Here is a 19,872-nt window from a genome sequence, read left to right as displayed (position 1 = left end):
ATTTCCTAAGTGTTTACATCGGTTTTCTCCCAGAGCACGGAAACAAAGACCAGGCCCAGCCTTTTACAGAAATGAAAAGTTTTGTAACTCGCGAGTGGCTTTTTTATTGCTGGTAGGAAGGCCTGGCTAGAATAGCTGAAATAATCGAGCTGAGGCACTTTAGCATTAACATACAATCCTTGGCTAAAACTCTGGAGAAAAGACACCCTGTCCCATTCCCCACGCACCCCACCATGGCTGCCGAAGCTCAGACACCCCTCCCTATCCTCTGAGAGCCCAGCACAGGGCCTGTTCCCTTGGCTTGCTTTCCAGGGCGTGTATGACACCCGTCCCCTTCTTGGCAATTCGAGTTCTCCCTCCCTGGCCACAGCACTGGAAGTCATTGTCATAAATAGCTTTGACTAATTTATCTTTCTAAAATGCTTAGAATAGCATTTAGATGCCAAGACACTTGGGTGGGGAAAGGATGTTATTTTTGTCAGGAATACTATTTCGGGGGATTGTTCTAACACTAAAAGACAGAAATGGGCCATATGGTTTGTTTGGAAATTTCCTTGCAAAGCTAAAATCCGCGTGACGGCCTTACATGAGTTGGGCAGTTACTTTTTCTTAAATGAGGGCATGATTCGTGAGTCAGGGCCACCTCTGGAGTCTGGGAGGACGCATGAACCTGGTCTAATGCTTTAAACAGATTACAGAAAAAACCAACGATGGATTTATTTGTCCCATCTACTGATGGAAGCCAAGTCCTTATCTTCCTTTGGCTGGGTAATTATGGCCCCTCCATCATTTCCCCTCACAGGGCCCAATCTGAGAGTTTTGTTTTAATGATTTAAAATCTTAGTATCCATATCAATCTTTTGTTTCATTTCCTTTTACATCATACTCTAGCCACGTAATGCAGGAATTGACCCCCTGAGCTACATTTCAAATGGCAAATCTCTCTTCATGCCTTCTTTTAAAAAGATTTTTTTTCTTGTCTTTATGTATTGCTCTTATCCCCAAATATAACCACTGTTTCATCATTGATCAGAGCAATGAGGTACCATCATCCCTGGAAAAAAGATGTCCTAAATGAGGATGCTTGCCTGTTAGAAACTGAGAAAAAGCAAATCGATGTTGCTTTTTTGAATTCAAAGATGTAACAACCATGAAAAATACACAAAATCAACATAACTGAAATATTGGCACCTACCATACCAGTATGTTCTTTACCCAAGGACTCAAAGAGTGGCATTCTGGGGGAAAGGGACCGGAAGACACATCAGAGGGAGAAGGAACAAGACCTGAAGACAAGCCTGAGGTGGCAGCCAGCCCCCCTGAGCTGGGGAAGTGGGGATGAGAGCAGAGTGGGGCACAGCATAGATTTGTGATGAGATCCGCCTGCCTGAGGAAGGTGTGATGGATATGATGAGCCTCTTCCCCTCGTCTGATCTCATAACACCTTCCAAAAAACCTCTTTGCACTGCTCATCTCACCTCTTAGAAGTACGCATCACCAAACCTCCTCACTTTTGTATACTGTGGCTTTTTATCTTGTTTCATTTAAGAGCTAGTGGTTCACTATTTGTTCAGTGCTTAAAAATGACCTGAGAAAGCTTTACAATGAAAATTCTAGGGCCTCATTCCTAACAATTCTGATTTGGTTAGTCAGAGACGGATCCAGAAGTTTTCATTTTTAATGAATACACCAAAAGATTTTAAAGCCGGTTTAAGTCAACAGAGCCACACTTCCCTACTCTTCGTTTCCCTTTACGTCCACCTTTCATTATGCCCTGCCTCCTTCTTGGCGTTCTTCCAACACATCCCATGTTTGAGCATGTGTCCTTTGCCCTTAAAAGTCTTTTCCAGTTATCAGTTAGCTGGGCACCTGCTTAAGCTCTAGCTTCTCTTGGGTTTCTTATAGAAACTCATTAATGTTTCTCTGTATCTCTGTATCAAACTCTGACTTATCTCTCAGGCCATAAAACTTGGGATGATTAATTGATCAGAGCAATGAGGTACCATGAGTAAATAAAGTTTCCTAATAGCTGCCACTGCTGTTTCAAATGGTGGTGATGATATTCTCAAGACCATTTATATACCATAGAAAATAAGTAGTAGCATTTGCTGTATACATGGAAACTTCTGAGGACCTACCATATACATAAGACATTGACTCATTCATCTGTCCAGTCTCTGCAAAAACCATCTAAAGTTATTCCACTTTCCAGTGGAAGGCAATTGGTAATAAGTGCACATTCCAATGTTAATTTTTCCCTTATTAACCTTGATTTAGAAAACTTACTTAATGGGTATAGACTAACTGCCATATGTCAGGCACTGCTAGTGATACAGTGATGAAGCTGCCTTTGTAAAGCTTACAGTCTAGCTGGAGAGTAGACAAGAACACAAAGGGAATTACGAGTGTGTGCCTGGTGGCACCTAACCTGGTACTGAATGGGTGCGGGGCTACCAGGGAGGCATCTTGGAAGATGGAGAGTTAAGTGGGATTAAAGGTCTGGATGGGGGCTAAATGTGCTGACCCTAGGTCATTCTTTTTTTTGCATAAAAATATTTCTATTTTTTTAATTTTAAAATATATTTTTTATCTTATAATTTTTCATTGTTCAATTACAGTTGTCCCCACTTTCCCCCCATTACTCTCCCCTGTCCTACCCACCCCACATCTACCACATTCTGTCCTTCCCTCCACCCATTGCCTTTGTCCATGGGTCCTTTACACATGTTCCTTGACTTTCTTTCCTGTTATCCCCTCCCCCCTCCCCTCTGGTCACTGCCAGTTTGTTCTTTATTTCCATGGCTCTGGTTCTGTTTTGCTCCCTTGTTTGTTTTGTTGATTAGGTTCCACTTATAGGCAAGATTGGGTGGTTTTGTTTAAAGCAAAATAACAGAGTTTTAGATGATTTTTATACTAATTATAAACTTGCAATAGCAAATAGATAATAAAAATAACCTAGTTAACTGAGGACCTGGGTGTTGGAATTGGACCCTCTGAGTTTAAATTCAAACCCTACCATTTATACATGAGAGACTTCGGACAAGTTACTTACCTCTCCAACTCTTAGGCTCCTCATTGTAAAGCAGAGTTAATCATCCTCAAATCCCAGGGTTCTTATGAGGATTAAATGCACAGACATATGAAATGAAATCTAGCACAATGTCTGGAGCATTGTAAATATTCAATAAATTTTACTATTTTTCTCTACAACTCTTGTAGTTCTCAAATAATTAAATAATTACATTTTTTAACCTTAATTATTGACTCTTGACCCCCAAATTAGCATTCTGGCTTCCTGCTGAGCACTCTGACTTTTGCCTCTGAGCTCCCTGGCCTCAAGGACTTGGCAGGGTCCCACTTCCCTTTCCTTTCTTCCCCTCACCTTCATGCCCGCTCTTTGTGTGGCTGACTTCACTTGTCCTTCAAGACTGTGCATGGACAGCACCCCTCCGGGAAAGCTTCCCTGGCCCCCTCTCTCACCATGTCTTGGTTAGCCAGCCCTCTCACGTGCACCCCGACTCCCTGTCTGCCCCCATGATGGTGCCTCTCCCACCACATGATAATTATGTGTGTACTCATCTGCTCTCCAGCAGGCTACACAGCCTCATGTGTGATGTGCCCATCTTTTTCTGTCCAGCACATGAAAGAAAGCCTGGCTCATGATAGGTTTCAATAAGTATTTTTTGAATTATTTTTAAGTTCTCACTTTTTTATCCTTGTTCTATTACAGTTGTCCCAATTCTGCCCTCCCCCCGCCGCTGTTGCTCTCCTCTGCCCTGCCTCCCCTGCTCCCACAGTCAGTCCCCACCCTGTTGTCCTTGTCTGTGGGTCTGAAGGAAGGACTAATTTATCAGTGTTTCCCTAATTGTAGTGAAGAATGTATTTAATGCATATATTCTAGCCTTATTGGGCTCCCCGGTATAATTGTTTACACATCACTTGTCTTTTCGGCCTTTGCCATGGGCAGTGTCTGAAATACTTACTCACCCCTTTCCCTCCTTTCTCTCCTTTTGCCCAAGTACGTCCTCTGTTGTCTGCATCATTAACTTTAATGTTATTCAGGTTCAGTTGCTTCCTGTTTACAGTACGGGGCTATGAACTTCTTTCAGTATGAAGAGAACTTCTTTCAGTAAGATGGAGACCCTTCACTATTTTGAATACCACACACAAACACCACAAACATCCTTTATGTTTGCATTTTCTTTGAATGCCATTTGTTAAATATTTCCTCTGGAAACAATCCCCCTGTCCAATGTGTTTTTAGGGATTGGCAAATTTTAGCTATCATGAAAGTAGCCCTTCATCTTTCCAACTCTGTGCTCCTTAATCTGTACTAGAAACCAAACATTTGAATGACTTGTATTACCTCCTGCATTGCAATTACTTCTTTACCCTTCCGCCTCCCAGCTGTTGATGAACGCCTGTACTCTATTCGTCTTTGTTTCTTCAGCACCCAGCACTTGCCTGGAACCCCAGGCACTTAAAAACTGCCTATTAAATTAAAGTGTGGGCAACTGCCTGGTACCAATAGGTTTTCCCACTGCTAGGAAAGGCACCGCGTTGGGAACACGTGGAGGCGTTGCTTTGCTGCCTGGCAGGGCTAAGCGACAGTCCACAAGGCTGTGATGAGTATAACCGGGCTTTAAAAATATTTATTCACTTCTACTTATCCGTCTGGACCTCCAAGTAATGTAGAAAATAAGGCTGTTAAAAACAGAATAAGATGTGGGAGGACTTGAGGGAGGCGGGTGTGGTTATAAAAGGGCAACAGCGGGGATTTTTGTGGTATGGGAACTATTTAGGATCTTTGCAGAGGGGACGAAAGTGTATAGGACTTAACCCATGTACACATGAGTACCAGTGGAGTAGAGCGAGGGAAATCTGAATGAGATTGCGGGGCTGGATCCATGTCCCCACCTGGTTATGGTGTATCACAGTTCACGAAATACTGCCATTGGAGGACACCGCGCAAAGCATATAAGGAGTCTCTTTGCATTACTTCTTAAAGTTGCAGATGAATCTACAAGTGTCTCAAAACTTTTAATTTAAAAGTGAAAGTAAAAAAAGGAAATCAAAGCCTTAAAGAAAAAATGGGTGAAGTAAATGTGCTATGACAAATGTTAGTATAGTTCCCTTGATTGAAATTTGACTCTGGCTGAGCAAAAACGTTAAGGAAGAAAGATGCTTTGTATTCATTCATTCATTCAACAAATAACTATCTGTTAAATAACTATCATTATCTAATAAAATATAATTTATTTGAGAAAACATACCTTCCTTGATACTAATTTGAAAAATAATTTGCTGCATGGTGTGACCTTTATGTGGATTATATGAAACTCAAAATACTATAATAAAGGTATAATAATTCAACATCTTCTGTACTGACCCCAGCTGCTAGTCACTGAACACCCAGAGTGCTGGCCCATGTATGTATGTGTTGTGAGCATTATTTTCTTTTTGCTGCTGATGAGCTTGGGAAGTCAGTGTCTGAAGCAGTGAGGCCAGTAAGTGGCAGGACCAGAATTTGGCCCTTGTGCATCTCCACAAGCCGAGATGCACATCCCAAAGCCCAGAGAGAAAGCAAGCTGGCTTTAGACTCCCAGTATTGTGCTTCCACCAGTCTCTTCCTAATCACTGCAGCATCGGGTTGTACGCTGTCCCTTTCGAAAAACTAGATGTCAGAAATATAATATCTGGGTTTTCGCATTCTCTCTTTGTGAGCAAAACAGAACATTAAACATACAATAGACTCTGCTTTCATTGAATTCTGAGCCCAAGTCCAGCTCCCTAGCGCAGGCACACTGGGGAGCTGGGGAGCTCTCCCGTGCCTTGGAACTGGCCTTTTGAGGCTCAGAAGCTTTAGGCCCTTCGTCCAGCCTCTGGCTTCTCTGATGCAGACAGTGGTGGTTGTTAGGAAACGTCAGTGCACGTAAGTGCCCTGGATCACAGCTGGTGCTCTGAAGCCGGGTAAACCTGAGTCTGAACTTGATTCTGCCATTAAGGGGCTTTAGGGGTAAAGTCAAGTTACCTAATCCGAGCCCCAGATCCACCCCAGCTCCCTGTAAAATGGGAGCATCAGCAGCCCTTCCTTATGAATCTGTTGTGAGGAGTAAATGAGAGACCCCGTGTGAAATGCGCAGCCCAGGGACTGTCACTTGGTGTGTTAATAGACGTGCGCTAGTTACTGCTGTTGCTCTTACCATCTTCAGTGTGGAATATTTTCCTCTACTCTGATTTATGTGTGAGTTCCAGTCTTCATTCCTTGTTGTCTTACAGTTGCAAAATGAGGAATAAGGAGGACTTTTTCACAGACTCCTGATGGTTTGTCTTTAATTAATGGAGGTCAGAAACAGGAAGTAAGAATCCTCCACAAATCTGGTAAAACTATAAGCAGGATGCTCAAAGAGGCAAGACTTTGACACTTGATGTTTTCTCCTTTTCTTCTCACAAGTGTGACTCTTCGACTTGTGTCTTTGCAAGACAAAACTTAAAAACTTAGATAACACGCCAGAGTTCTTTTTTTTCACTTCAAGCTTAATATCAGATGGCAGTTTTGCTGAATTCCCTTCAAGTCAATGTCTCTAACTTTTAGACTTTTAAAAACCATCATTGCTCAGAATATTAGAAAATTAAAGTGACAATAAGAACATCATCAGAGGACAGCTCTATCTGCATTTTATAGCACAAGAGTAATTCTGTGGCAAGAACACTGAGGCTGAGTCAGGAAGTGGCCTTCACTGGACTGTTGAGGGCAGCAGACCTAGGGGAAGACTCGCCTGTCTAGATCTCCTGGTAGCCAGCTCCCGGCGCACTTCCATAGGGTCACGTGGGCAACTACAGAGTCTGTGAGTGTCGTTTAAAACTTACAGGAGTTTTCAGCTTGGGCCGTGCTATACCCATTGCTATAAAAGAAAGAATACCTTTCTGGTCCCTTAAACTCCTAGACTCGCTGTAACACAGATACCATCCTACATATTACAAACGAGAGCGGAGGAGGTTAAGTGATTGCTAGGTTAGCTAAGGGTGGAGAGAGATTTATATTCTAGGAAGCGTACTGATTGCATCTTAGTGTTTTTATTCCTTTAAGCTCCCGTGAGTGTGCGCTCTAGGACTTTGCAGCGGGTTTGTTCTCACACATACTCTCCACGATAATGGACGATTCTTGTTCTTCGTCTGCCTACTTTTTTCCTAACACAGAAGCCCTCCTCTGAAATTCCACACCTTTCGTAGTGAGACTCTGGTCTTGTAGATTCAGATTGACTCTTGCTGAGAAAAGAAGTCAGTGCGGACTCAGCAGTTTCCTGGGCTTTCAGATTAGTATCTTTAAATTTTTTCTTCTAGATATGTTAGGGGTGGTTTGTAAAATTGCCACTATTTGTAAAAATATAGTGTTGTACTGTAAACGTTTAATGAGATCATTATTTTTAATCCATTTTCTGGTCCTTGCCCATTAATGCACGTTCAGCAGAGGGAAATTTTTTCTTTTTTGGTGACTTTATACTAATGAGATACTAATGTAAAATCATCAGTATCTCCTTTTTATGATGATTTATTGAGAATGTTTCTTTTAAATTGATGTGTAAGGTATATATTTGTAATAGCAACACATTCATATAGTTATTCTATTTACTGTAGCTTTCTGTCAAAATGGTCAATCACAACCTTCAAAGAAAATGGTTGAAAGTGTCTAACTTATTCACGCTGGGTGGAATGGGTAAAAAAAAATGGAGACAGAATGTGTTGCTGCTCGTCACTGGAATAAGGAGTCTGTATAATGAAGAAGAGACCGGCCAAAACAGTGCTAGCTCTGCTATGGAACCTCAGCCAGTGAATCGTCAGTAGAATGCTTTTGCCTGCAAGTTATAGAAAATCTAACTAGCTTTGTGTGAACCGTAAAGACGTTGACTATTCACTTAATGAGAAGTTTAGAGGTAGAAATACTAGAGACATAGGTGGCTCAACAGATCCACAATGTTAGGGCACTAGACTGGTTACAGGTATCATGGCCTTCTCCTCATAATCACAAAGTGGCTGCAAAAGTTCCAAGCATCATATCCTCATAGGAAACTGAGGACAGCCAAGGTGACAAAAAGTAGTTTTTGCTTTTCATCGGGGAAAAGAAAGTCTTTCCCAGAAGTACTCCAGCAGACTTTCCTTTATATGTCTTTGCCTCAAATGTGGGTTCAATGCCATTCCTGTACGCAAGGCGTTCTGGAAAAACTGTGAGTTTATCTCTGAGATTAGATAGGTAGGTAGGTAGATAGATAGATAGATACACAGATAAATAGAAAGAAAGAAGGAAAGAGAAATGTCATATGGACTTATGTTACTGCATGTTTCTTAGGCTCCACAGTTGGAGGAGGACTTGGGGAAAGAGGATTTGAAATGACTGTGGGACCTAACACAGTGGGCCTCTTTAAGGTGCTCATTCCATGCTGACCTCTCTGCTACAGCTGCATCTTCTAGCTTGCTCCAGATTTCCTTTCAGGCCTTGTCAGTCCCCTTAGAGAAAATCTGGCCATCATTTATCTCCCTGGAAATGTCAGAATATCCCTTTACAAAAACAAAATAAAACAGAACTGTTGCTGTTATGTTGTTGGCTCATTCACTCCAGTTCCCTGCCTCCCCCTCCTCGCAAGATTGCCTGTTGATGTCCCAGCACCAAGCCAAACTCAGCATGACCAAAACTAAACCCTAACACCAAATTGGGTTGAGTTCATCAGTAGAAACAAAGAGAATAAATCAGAACATTGGAAGTGATGATGATAGTGGATAAAAGGAAGTTGTGGAAAACTCTAAATTTCAGTGATTAGCAGTTTTATTTTATTTTAAAAAGCAATTAATGGGACTTTTGCTTTGGACCAGGTGGCACAGACCTGTTTCTCCTCTTTCACTTCCACTAAGCTCACCTGTAAAGTGGAAATAGTCCAAGAGATGAACAAAGGAAAATTCTGAAAGGTGATAAAAATGAACTAGTTTGAGACCCCAGGACTGGCTCAAACTAAGCCTTTTGATCCAGCGGTCCCACTACTGGGATTATACCCTAAGAACCCTGAATCACCAGTTCAGAGAACCTATGAAGCCCAATGTTCATAGCAGCACAATTTACAATAGCCAAGTCCTGGAAGCAGCCTAAGTGCCCACCAGTAAATGAGTGGATCCAAAAGCCATGGTACATTTATACAGTGGAATTCTACACAGCAGAAAGAAAGAAGGAGCTCCTACCCTTTGTGACAGCATGGATGGAACTGGAGAACATTATGCTAAGTGACATAAGCCAGGTGGTGAAAGACAGATACCATATGATCTCACCTATAAGTGGAATCTAATCAACAACAAAATAAACAAGCAAGCAAAATAGCAGCAGAGACACGGAAATAAAGAACAAATTGACAGTGATCAGAGAGGAGGGGGGGAGGGGATGATGGGGGAAAAGAAAGGGAAGGGGCAAGTCAAGGAACATGAATAGAGGACTCATGGGCACAAACAATGGGGGGGTTGACTGTGGGATTGGGGGGGTGGGGCAGGGGAAAGCAATGGGGGGAAAAGACAGGACAACTATAACTGAACAACAATAAAAAAACAAAAAACGATGACTCAACTATACCATGCTTACAAGAAACTCACTTCAAATTCAATGACATAAGTTTAAAGTAAAACGATGGAAAAGAGGTATCATATAAACATGGATAAAAAAACAGAAAAGGCTATATTAATTGCTGATAAACCAAACTTCCCCCTTTCCAACGCCATGCTTTTTTTACTGTAAGCATGACATGTTTTATACATGCTTGAGAAAAGTACAAGTGGTGATCATTCTGATTCTTGTGCGTCCACCACTGTTGACTCACCATCAGTCTATGGGTAGTAAATAAGAAACAAAATTAGAGCAGCCCATGGTCAGAGGGAGGGGTATCTGAAAAGCAAGTCTGGAAAACCAAATCTCTAGTAAGAAAAAACCCACAAATACAATCATGCCCGGCCTTGGTGGAAATGTGCAGATTTCGGAAACCAATCCAAGTAACATACTTGGGAAGTTCAGCAGGGGAAATCCTAAGAGATGTGAAAGGAAGGAAGGACTAGGAAAGGGACAGCAATAAACACGGGTTGCTAAGGAGTTCCAGAGTGCAACGCTGGCCTGAGTCAAGGAGTTGTGCTGTCAGCAGAGGCTGAGACAGAGCCCAGGGCCGGCGGAGGGTGGGCTGAGCAGTGGTCCCGACTGCCATGTGGAGTTGCCAGGCTGTGCCCTTTGTAAGAGTGCCCGGCCAAGACAGCATGTGAGGCTGACTCCAGCTCACACTGTTCGCCACGCCTCACGCTGAGATGCAGCGTTGCAGCCATCTGGAGGAGCACTCTGATTCTTTTTTCTTCCATATTCTTTCTTTTTTTAAATTAAAATATAATTTACATACCACAAACACCCTTTTAAAGTGTATGACCCAGTAGTTGTTAGCTCGTCTGCTAAGTTGTGCAACCATCACTGCTATCTCATTTCAAGACATTTTTGTCCCTTCCAAAAGAAGCCCCCTCTTTCCCCTGCTCCCCCCTCCTTTTCTTCTTCCTTTCTTCCTTTCTGTCTTTCTGTCTTTCACTTTCTTTTCAAGTTCCCTTGGGTATATGCTTAGGGGTAGAATTGCTGTGTGATATTGTGACTCTATGTTTAACGTTTTGAGGAACTACCAAAATGTTTTCCAAAGTGGCTGTACCACTTTACATTCCCACCAGCAAGGTGTGAAGGTTCCAGTTTCTTTACATCTTTACCAATATTTGTTATTTTACACATTGTTAATGATATGTATTGCAGTGGGTGTGAAACAGCATCTCAGTGTAGTTTGGTTTGCATTCACGTAGTGATGGTTTGCCTCTTCTCATGGGATGACTGGTTATTTGCGTGTCTTCTTTAGGTGATGCCTATTCACATCCATTGCCTGTTGTCTTTTAGTTGTTCATTTGAAAGTCCTTTTTATACTCTGGATACATGTCCTTTGTCAGATGTAGGACTTATAAATATTCCCTTCCATTCTGTGGGTTGTTTGTTCACTTTCTTAGTTTTTGACACAAGAAAATTTTTTGAAGTGATAAAATTGATGAAGTCCAGTTTATCTATTTCTTCTTCTGTTCCTTATGTTCTTGGTGTCATATCTAAGAAGCCTATTTCTGATACAAGGTCATGAAGATTTATGCGTATATTTTCTTCTAAAAGATTTTCAGTTCTGTCCCATACATTTAGTCTTCGACCTTCTGAGTTGATTTTTGCATATGGTTTAAGTAGGGGTCCAACTTCGTTCTTTCCTATATCCTGTTGTCCCAGCACCATGGTCGAAATTACTATTTTCCCCCACTGGATGATCTTGGAATCCTTGTCAATAATCAATTGACTGTATATGTAAGAATTCACTTCTGCAGTTTGAATTCCATTCCATTGCCTAGTTTTATGCCAGTACCACACTGTCTCAACTACTATAGCTTGCTTTGAAATCAGGAAGCGAGAGGCTTATAAGTAAGTGAGAGACCTACTTAGTTCTTTTTCAAGATTGTCTTGTCTATTCTGGGACCCTTGCATTCCACAAGAATTTTAGGATCAAGTTGTCAATGTCTGGGGGGAAAAAAACCTAGCTTAGATTAAAATTAGTGTGGAGATAGATTATATGAAAAAAAAATTACTAACTAATATGACCTAATTGACACAGAGCACATCCCCTTAAAACTTCAAAATACACATTCAAGTCCACTTGACATGCGTGTGAAAATAACTAATATTCCAGCCTCTAAGGCAAATCTCAGCCTTTTCAGTGGGTGAAAGTTGTACAGAGTTTGATCTCTGACTACAGAAAAATTAAACAAAATAAACAATAAGGACAGTTAGGACAAATCCTCAAAACTTTACAATTCCATATAATAACTAGACCAAGGGAAAAAATCACAATGACTATAGGAAAATGTTTTGAACTGAACAATAACATTAACGTCGTATGTCAAAACCTGGCAGATGCAGCTAAAACCATGCTTAGAATTTGAGAGTTTTAAATAAATTTATGAGAAAAGAGGAAAGGCTGAAAATAATCTAAGCTTCCATTTAAGGAGCTGATAAAAGAATAGCAAAAGAGAGTAAAAGAAGAGTCTACAATTAGTAAATTTTCTCATTTCTTATGTATTTGAAAATGCGTGTGTTAGTCTTGCTGGGTACAGAGTTCGAGGTGGCAGTTCTTCTCCCTCACTGTGAGGACATCCTTCCAGTCTCCTGGCTTCTGTTCATGAAAAGACTGTGGGTCTGGCAGTTTCTCTGAGGTGATCTGTCTTTTACGCCTGCTTTTAAGATTTTCTCCTTGTCTTTCATGGGTGTCAGAGTACTGATATCTTTTTGTCTAGCTTAAGGCTAGAATTAATGCCTTTTACCAATTCTGGAAATCTCTCAGCCAAATTTGGATAAATCATTCAACTCCGTGTTACTCCTCTCCTTGAAACCTGGCAATGTCTCTCTTGTGTAGCTACCATATAGCTAATCAGATCTGCCATGGTCTGGCCCCTGCACTATCTGTAACTAAACTGCCGTATCTGTCTGCTAGAAAAGCCTTGTCACTCAAACTGGTGATCTTATTTCTTGTTCATAACTCAGCTGAATAATCACCTAGTCATAAGCCTTTTCTGAACCCCCTCTTCCCTTAACCACTCTCCATTTTCATATCCACTCCTCCCTGCTCATGCATCTACCAGTGGATTGCATTGACCTATTATGTGTAGGTTCCCCTCCCCGCCATGCAAGTTCCTAGTGGCCAGTTCCCTTTGTAGCACTTAGTACGGGCTCTGTAAATGTTTGTGGTTTGAATAAATGCATGAGTGAATGGATCAAGAAAACAAAGACAAACGCTACCTACCTCATAGAGGTCTTGTAATAGCTGAGTGTGTGCCCTGGGAGAGAGCCCCTGGCAAACAAGTGCTAACCTGGTGTTTGAATTGAAGACAAGTCAGGCATTATTTTGGTGCAGCGGGTTCTGTACCAAAGTGGTGGTTTCTTTAAACTTCCTTATTCCATATAGCATAAAGCAGAATTCTCCGTGTTCTTTGATCATGATGAAGTATTGTTTTGGTTCCGTGCCTTTTCTGCTAAGTGCTAGACTTCTCAGTCAGAGCTGAAGCAAAGTAAAGTAAGTCAGGGCATTCTGTGAGGATGGTTGACACTGATTACCAGCCATCACACTCTCCACATTGCCAGTGCAGCTGAGCGTGGTCCTCTCCCATACACTGTCATGACGGCTTTCTCCTTCTCTTCCATAGGCGTCTGCTATCATTTTACCCTGCATTGGGCCTTCACTGACCGACCTTATAAAATAACAAACCCTCGCCCCACCCCCATTCTGTGTCCCCTTTACCCGCTTTGTCTTCCTCAGTACAGTTGACCACAAGTGGAATATATATTTACCTCTTTTATTACTATGTGCCCCCCATAACACACATGAGCATATAAACTTCTTAAATGTAGGAACTTGACTCTGTGGATGGAACAGTATCTGGTGTACAGAGGTGGTCAGTAAATATTTATTGAGTGAATATGTCAGTGTAGGTGCCACTGATTCTTACCCGTAAAATCCCGATGCTGCAGCAGACAGACGCGGGACAGCCACTGCGGGTATGGCGGCGTTCCACATTCGTCATAATCTGGGGTGAGATTACAAAACTTGGCAATTTCGCTTTTCCTTAGAACAGACTGCCTAATGCATGATTTCATCCTGAAAACTGAAGAAATCACTTCCTCCCCTGGCAGGCACCTAAACCAAGTTCTGAACTGGTTGTGTACAAAGCCCGTCTGTTCTCTCCTGGTTTCAAGGCAGTGGCATTTCCTGCCTGCTTTTAGCAAGCTTTATTTTGCTTTCTGTTTTCTTTCGCTGCTTTGGGACAATTTGCATATGTTATCTCCTTATTTTATCGTTTCTGTCTTGGCACGAGGGGTCAATTAGTACTGGGTGGGCACTTGTGCAGAGAAAGTACCCGTTTACAATATCTGCAGGAAATGCATCCTTATTTCATAGAACCAAACATCTGAAGCTATAACTCATTTGTATGTTATAAGAGAGAGGTCCCGAGATGACAAATGTGTTGAAGTCCACATAACTAACTTCTGCAGCACAGGTGAGGCTAACACCCACATCCCCTAGTTCCCAGGCAAGACCTTGATACTCCGCTGTCTGATTTTCCTTCAATAATTTCATTTATGTTTTTCTTACCACCTAAGCACTCATCTAAAGCCACCCCCAATTCTTACTTCACTAGCGCTCCTCTGTCTGTGGCATCAAATGCCCACCTCCTCAACCTTCAACTATCAAACTGCCCTGTTGATTTGGGGGTGCCATCAGGATTTTCTCTCCAGACCTACAGGACTAAAAAGAATATGGTCTTTCAGCTAAACTGACATTCCAAAGTCAACTTTGTTGCCAATGAAAAGGCATGGCCCCGAGAAGTCTGACGCTGTTCCCCTCCACTTGAGGAGAAGCTTGTCTCTGCCTCCTCCCCCGGGCTAGGGACATGCTGGGCTCACTTGATGCTCAGTACTGACTGTCACATTAGCAGCACGCACAGGTAACCTGGTGGACAATGAACATTCACCATGAAAGCCACCTGCAGGCACCTTCTGGACTGAAGGCTGATGACTGTGCTATCATTGAGCTGGCAGTGCCTCCTGGTGGCCAAGGCTTCAAAGGTTTCCAGCCGAAAAGTGGCCTGTCTGGCAACAACCCACCTGGCGACCCCTTCCCCTCCATCCTTCTGAGTCCTGTCCCCACCCTTTTGCAGTCCGCCCAGCCCCACATTATGCAGTGAGAAGCCGTCAAGTCCCAATCTTTTCAGTAGTTTGCTGACAATCCCCGAACATGATCGTGCCAGTGAAAAACCTTTGGAGGCGAGGGGCGGGGAATATAAATACTGATGAAAAGTCACTCATGTCTCTAGGGCAGGTCACTTTGAAAAATGCCTCGTAATAATGTGGTCACTGCTTTTCCTTCCCATCAGCCTGGTGGGGGCCCTGTCGTGCCCCTCTTCTGGTAGAAGACTTCAGCTGCCCAGAAGTGGCAAATCATCCTCCTGAAGTCATTCTTGTTAAGCTTTCATAAGAATAATTTCCGATGTGTTAAAGACAGATTCAGAGAGGTCTAACCAGTTTCTCTGCTTGCATTCCAGACAGAACGCACATTATTCTAAAGATCACATTTTGAACTGTATGTGCCTCATAAAGTGGACGGTAAATCTGATCTACAGGCATAACCTTGAGATCACGGGCACAGGACACCTAAATGTAGACTTGGGTCTGGGAAGGGCCGCCTCTGGGAACCCGGAAGGCTTCACTTCTCCAAGAGGGAGAACGAACTCCTGTGTACCAAATAGGCCATGCTACAATAAATGCAGTGGGGACTCTTCCTTCTACATGTCCCCCTGGTCCCCTCGGCATCCTCTGTCCTCATGCTGTAGCTGGTCTCCTCAAGGGTCCCCCCCAGCATGGCTTTCTTTCCCAGACAATGCCCAGATTCCATTCCTTTCTCTGTGTGCCCTTTCTAGCTTTTCCTCATGAGAAACCTACCCATCTATCCCCTGGCCATTTTCTCGAGGCTGTGGCGTATAATCTGATACAGGATTTCAGTAGTAGGTCACCAGCCATGGTTCTGCTCCTCCCATTGACATTTGCATTGTAACTGCAGGCCCCTGAAGCCCTTGACTCATTGGACTTGGAAACCAACTTTCTCAACCAAACTCTACACACGGCCCCACCTCCATCGCACCCACTCCACACACGCGCACTCAGTCTCAAAGGTGATGTTTTGGGGCAGAATGCCTTTGCTTCCTTGAGTTCTGTTTGGGTGTCTCCACAACCGGGAGTGTCACTGCAGTGACCAAAGCGCCACGTGCGGGAGAAGAAGGGCTTTGGTGTGGTGCACACCGGCACCGCATTCTGATGTGTGCATACTCATTCACCCCACAGACAGAGCTGGAGCAGAGAGGCAGCAGGAGAAACACACAAGCCCACAGGGACTGAGCAGTAGGATTCCTTTACCGGGCCTGTGGGTTGCCAACAAGGTTTTGGATAACGGTGGAATATTCCAAAAGAGAGAAGAGAGAATCTGGTCATTGTTTTAAGATGCCAGGCAATTAAAAGGAAGCGTGGTCAGAATGTAAAGAATTGTGGGAGAGAGAGGCGAGTGAGCCGCGGCGACAATTAGGGGACATTATGCTGTAGCCTGGGGTTTGTACTGCTATCGACTATGTCTTATCCAACAGGTTTCTTCGGTTTCTAATAAATTTCTAGAATACGCCCCTAGCCAGTCAGGAATTCCCAGGAACAGGCCGAGTCCTTTCTGCTCATCCGTACCCTGGGCCCTTTTCCCCTTCCATTCCTCCCAAACCTCCCGTATCGGGTCTGATCTGCGACTGCGCCCTCTCAGAACCCGTTCAAACGTCTCCAGGGCAGCACCCCAGGGGAGACCGAGCCTAAGCCGTCTCATCGAGCAGCGCCCGCATCCCTGTGAGCACCGGCAGCCCCCAGGCCGCGCCGCGCTGATTCGCTGCCGCGGACACTGCGGCGCCCGCGCCGCGCCCGCCCCTCGCCGTGCACTGGCTGGTGCAGCCTCAGTCTGTCTGCAGCCGCACGGCCACCGCGAGCCCAGCCGCTGCAGCCGGAGCTGCAGCCCGAGCGCCCGCTCCGCGCCCCTGAGGACCGCAGCGGCGAGCCCCTAAAGCCCGCATGATGCAGGCCACTGCCGATTCCACCAAGATGGACTGTGTGTGGAGCAACTGGAAAAGTCAGGGTATTCTCTTTATTTCAGTAATGCATGCCTGCGGCTCACGGGAACCCGGGACCCGGACTCGGCCATTGTGCATCATTTCACCTGTGGGACCTGTGCATGCTTCATCCCCAAGAGCTTTCTGTTGGGGGGAGTAAACTTGTGTCAAAAATCAAAATGGGTGGTGTTTGATGTTTTTTCTTTTTCCTTTTTTTTTTTTTTTAACATCCCACCATCACCCTTTTGTTTTCTTGTTGTAATGCTGTATTTTAATAATGCATCATTTACCTCCTCTAGGAGCTCTTTTGGGATCCATGGATCAATCAATACTTGTTTAATCCTCCTCATCCCCGGAGTTAAATTGCTTTCTTATTGTTCCATGCATCCCACTGTATTTTATTTCTGCAGAAAGGTTGCAATCTCCTGGTAGAACCATTAACTGAGTGGGCTCTAGTGCATCATTTTAAGAGGGACACACCCATTTCAAGGTTGCTATTTGTGGTCACACAAAGGAGACTGGAGATGCAGACTAGCTCTCCAAATCCTGAAGATATGATGGCGTAGCCAATATTAGGATGGTTCACTAGGAAATATTTCAGGATTCCTTTTTCTGTCATTGGGTTCAACTTGGAACTACTGTTTATTAATAATGGGCACTGTGGGACAAGTGGGGGGAATAAACAGCACTGTCCTCTGGTATACCAGATTTATTTTGAAACAGTCCATATTAGCACTGGGTGTGGCCACCCTCCAGCCTCGCTTGGTTTGCTTTTCAGCCATTTTTATTCAGCCTCATACTTCACTCATCCATCTCTCCTTTGTTACGTTAAAATGCTCTCCTTCTCCTTGCTCAGTTTGAGATTAAGAGGAGACAATTTGCGAGAATAAATTATGTGTAGAAAACTTGAGTGATTGTAAGATGAAGTGCCTTTTAATATTTAACAAATATGGTTCTGAAGAAGGCGCATTTGACTTAACCTGCAGGGTTGTAGCATCCCTTAGGGGACCAAGAATACTCTGGAGCAGAAGCTGTTTTTATTTTTGGTTTTTTCCTTAAACCTGGCATCTTCCTTTTGTAATTTTATGTTACAGAAAGGATAGAATACCTTCTCATCTTTAATGCCCTGTGGGGTTTTTCTTCGGTAATTTTTTTTAAACAGAGAAAAAGTAAACATGAACCTTAGAATTAAGAAGACATTTGCTCTGCCTCTTATTTGTCTGTTGGGTGGTAATGACATAAAATACAGTAGTCAAGTTCAAATTGTATGGATCTATTGGAAATACAGCTGTCAAAAGTAAATGAATGGACCTAATCAATTTAAAACCTAGGGCATAAATACACGCATGGCAATTCAAGAGTATAATTTTAGAGAATGACGACAATGATATGGGATAGCACATGTTTTGTACAGAAGGCAGAATTTATACAACATTCTTGATGACATTTCATTCTTGTTATGTGTTTAGATTCATCCAGTTCATTTGATATACACACCCAACAACCAACTCTGGCTTCATATAATATCAAGTTTAGTTGGACATAAAGACATAACAAAATTGGTTTTTAGACTGTGATTATGGGTTTCGTCTATTCTTACCAACAGTAGGTACCAAAAGGTGGCAGGTTTTCTGTTTTATTTGTACAAAATATAAAACATTATTTCATCATAAGCCTGTGTGTTTTGGCTTAGTTGATCTTCTCACGGGAGAGGGGAGGTTACAAATGCATGGATATTTATAATCACAAAATGACACAAAATGCCATTACTTATCCGTTGAAGACAATCATGCTCATTTCCAATATACAGCTACTTGTGAAGATCAATGCAAAACCACCGAGGGCCTTTTACACGCAGTGACCTTTGGTAGTCTCCGTGCCACTGGTTTCCTTTTGTCAAGCGGAACAAAGCCACGGTCTGGAAAACTAACTAGGTGGGTGGGTTTATATGCATAAAAGAGAAATGGTAAGAAGTAAATATTCCCTCTTCTCCCCACCAGGAGAACTTTTCATCTAAACTAAATCTACAATACGATTTTTGTTAGTATTTTCATTGTAGTTCCTTTATCAAAAACAGTTGCTGTTAACCCTGGCTGCACCTTAGTATCACCTAGAGAGCTTAGGAAAACAAAAGTAAGCCTGTACCCTCAGAGGTTCTGAATCCGTTGGGCCAAGCATCAGTATTTTTTCAAAGCTCTTCAACTGGCCCTGCCTGGTGTGGCTCAGTAGATTGAGGGCTGGCCTGCGATCCAAAAGGTTGCCGGTTTGATACCCAGTCAGAGCACATGCCTGGGTTGTGGGCCAGGTCCTCAGTTCGGGGGCATAGGAGAGGCAACCAACTGATGTATCTCTCTAACATCGATGTTTCTCTCCCTCGGTTTCTCCCTCCCTTCCTCTCTCTCTAAAAATAAATAAATAAAATACTTTAAAAAGTAATAATTCTTTTTTTTAATCCTCGCCCAAGGACATGCTTATTGACTTTAGAGAGAGGGGAAGGGAGGGAGAGAGAGAAGGAGAGAAACATCAGTGTGAGACACATTGATTGATTATCTCCCATGTGCCCCAACCAGGGGCCTAACCTGCAGCCTAGGTGTGTGCCCTGACAGGGAATTAGACCCGAGACCTTTCAATTTCACGGGACTACGCTCCGACCAACTGAGCCATACCAGCCAGGGTGTCTTTAATAATTCGTAGTGAGCCCAGTCCATAGACCAGCAGAGCAAGGGCCAATATGCAGATGATGAAATGGGTGTGGTCTAGGAGCAGCAAAGAAGGCAATTAGAAGAAGTCCATGTGTCGTTGTTGATAATGTCCTCCAGAACTGTTCAAAGCAGAAAGTTTTGATTGGGAAACGGAATGAAGGAAGTGAGCTTCTGATTTCCTCCATATTACCAAGCCTTCTGTGGAAAAGCTGCAGCCCCTTGTACATCACGTGAAGACTCCCCTGAAACCAGTACAGTGCATCATAGGAAGTGTGCTGCATGTGCGAAGGAACCCCATACTTACTTTACTGATATACAAGGTTTCAGCTATAGACAAGAATGTTTAGAGAGAGAGATTGAAATCCATGTTACGCTAAACCATACAGATTCTGCTTCCACTTGA

The 19,872-nt window shown here is 43.1% G+C and overlaps 1 protein-coding gene across 5 annotated transcripts in view; it reads left to right on the top strand.

Annotated features, from left to right (window-relative positions):
- The window catches only part of RTN1 (reticulon 1), a 161,118-nt gene that overhangs the window by 122,933 nt on the left and 18,313 nt on the right, over positions 1–19,872 (top strand). The window contains exon 1 of one of the 5 annotated variants that reach the window (XM_024567901.4): positions 16,408–16,793. The exons of the other annotated variants lie outside the window; for them this stretch is intronic. Within the exon in view, the coding sequence (XP_024423669.1) occupies positions 16,730–16,793 (64 nt within the window). The 5' untranslated portion in view covers positions 16,408–16,729. Of the gene's footprint in view, positions 1–16,407; positions 16,794–19,872 lie in introns of those variants that run through there. 5 annotated transcript variants of the gene reach the window in all.

This window comes from Desmodus rotundus, chromosome 7 (assembly GCF_022682495.2).
Source record: "Desmodus rotundus isolate HL8 chromosome 7, HLdesRot8A.1, whole genome shotgun sequence".
Lineage (NCBI taxonomy): Eukaryota > Metazoa > Chordata > Mammalia > Chiroptera > Phyllostomidae > Desmodus > Desmodus rotundus.
The sequence above is the reverse complement of the archived record's forward strand: the minus strand, read 5'-3'. Positions and strand labels throughout refer to the sequence as shown.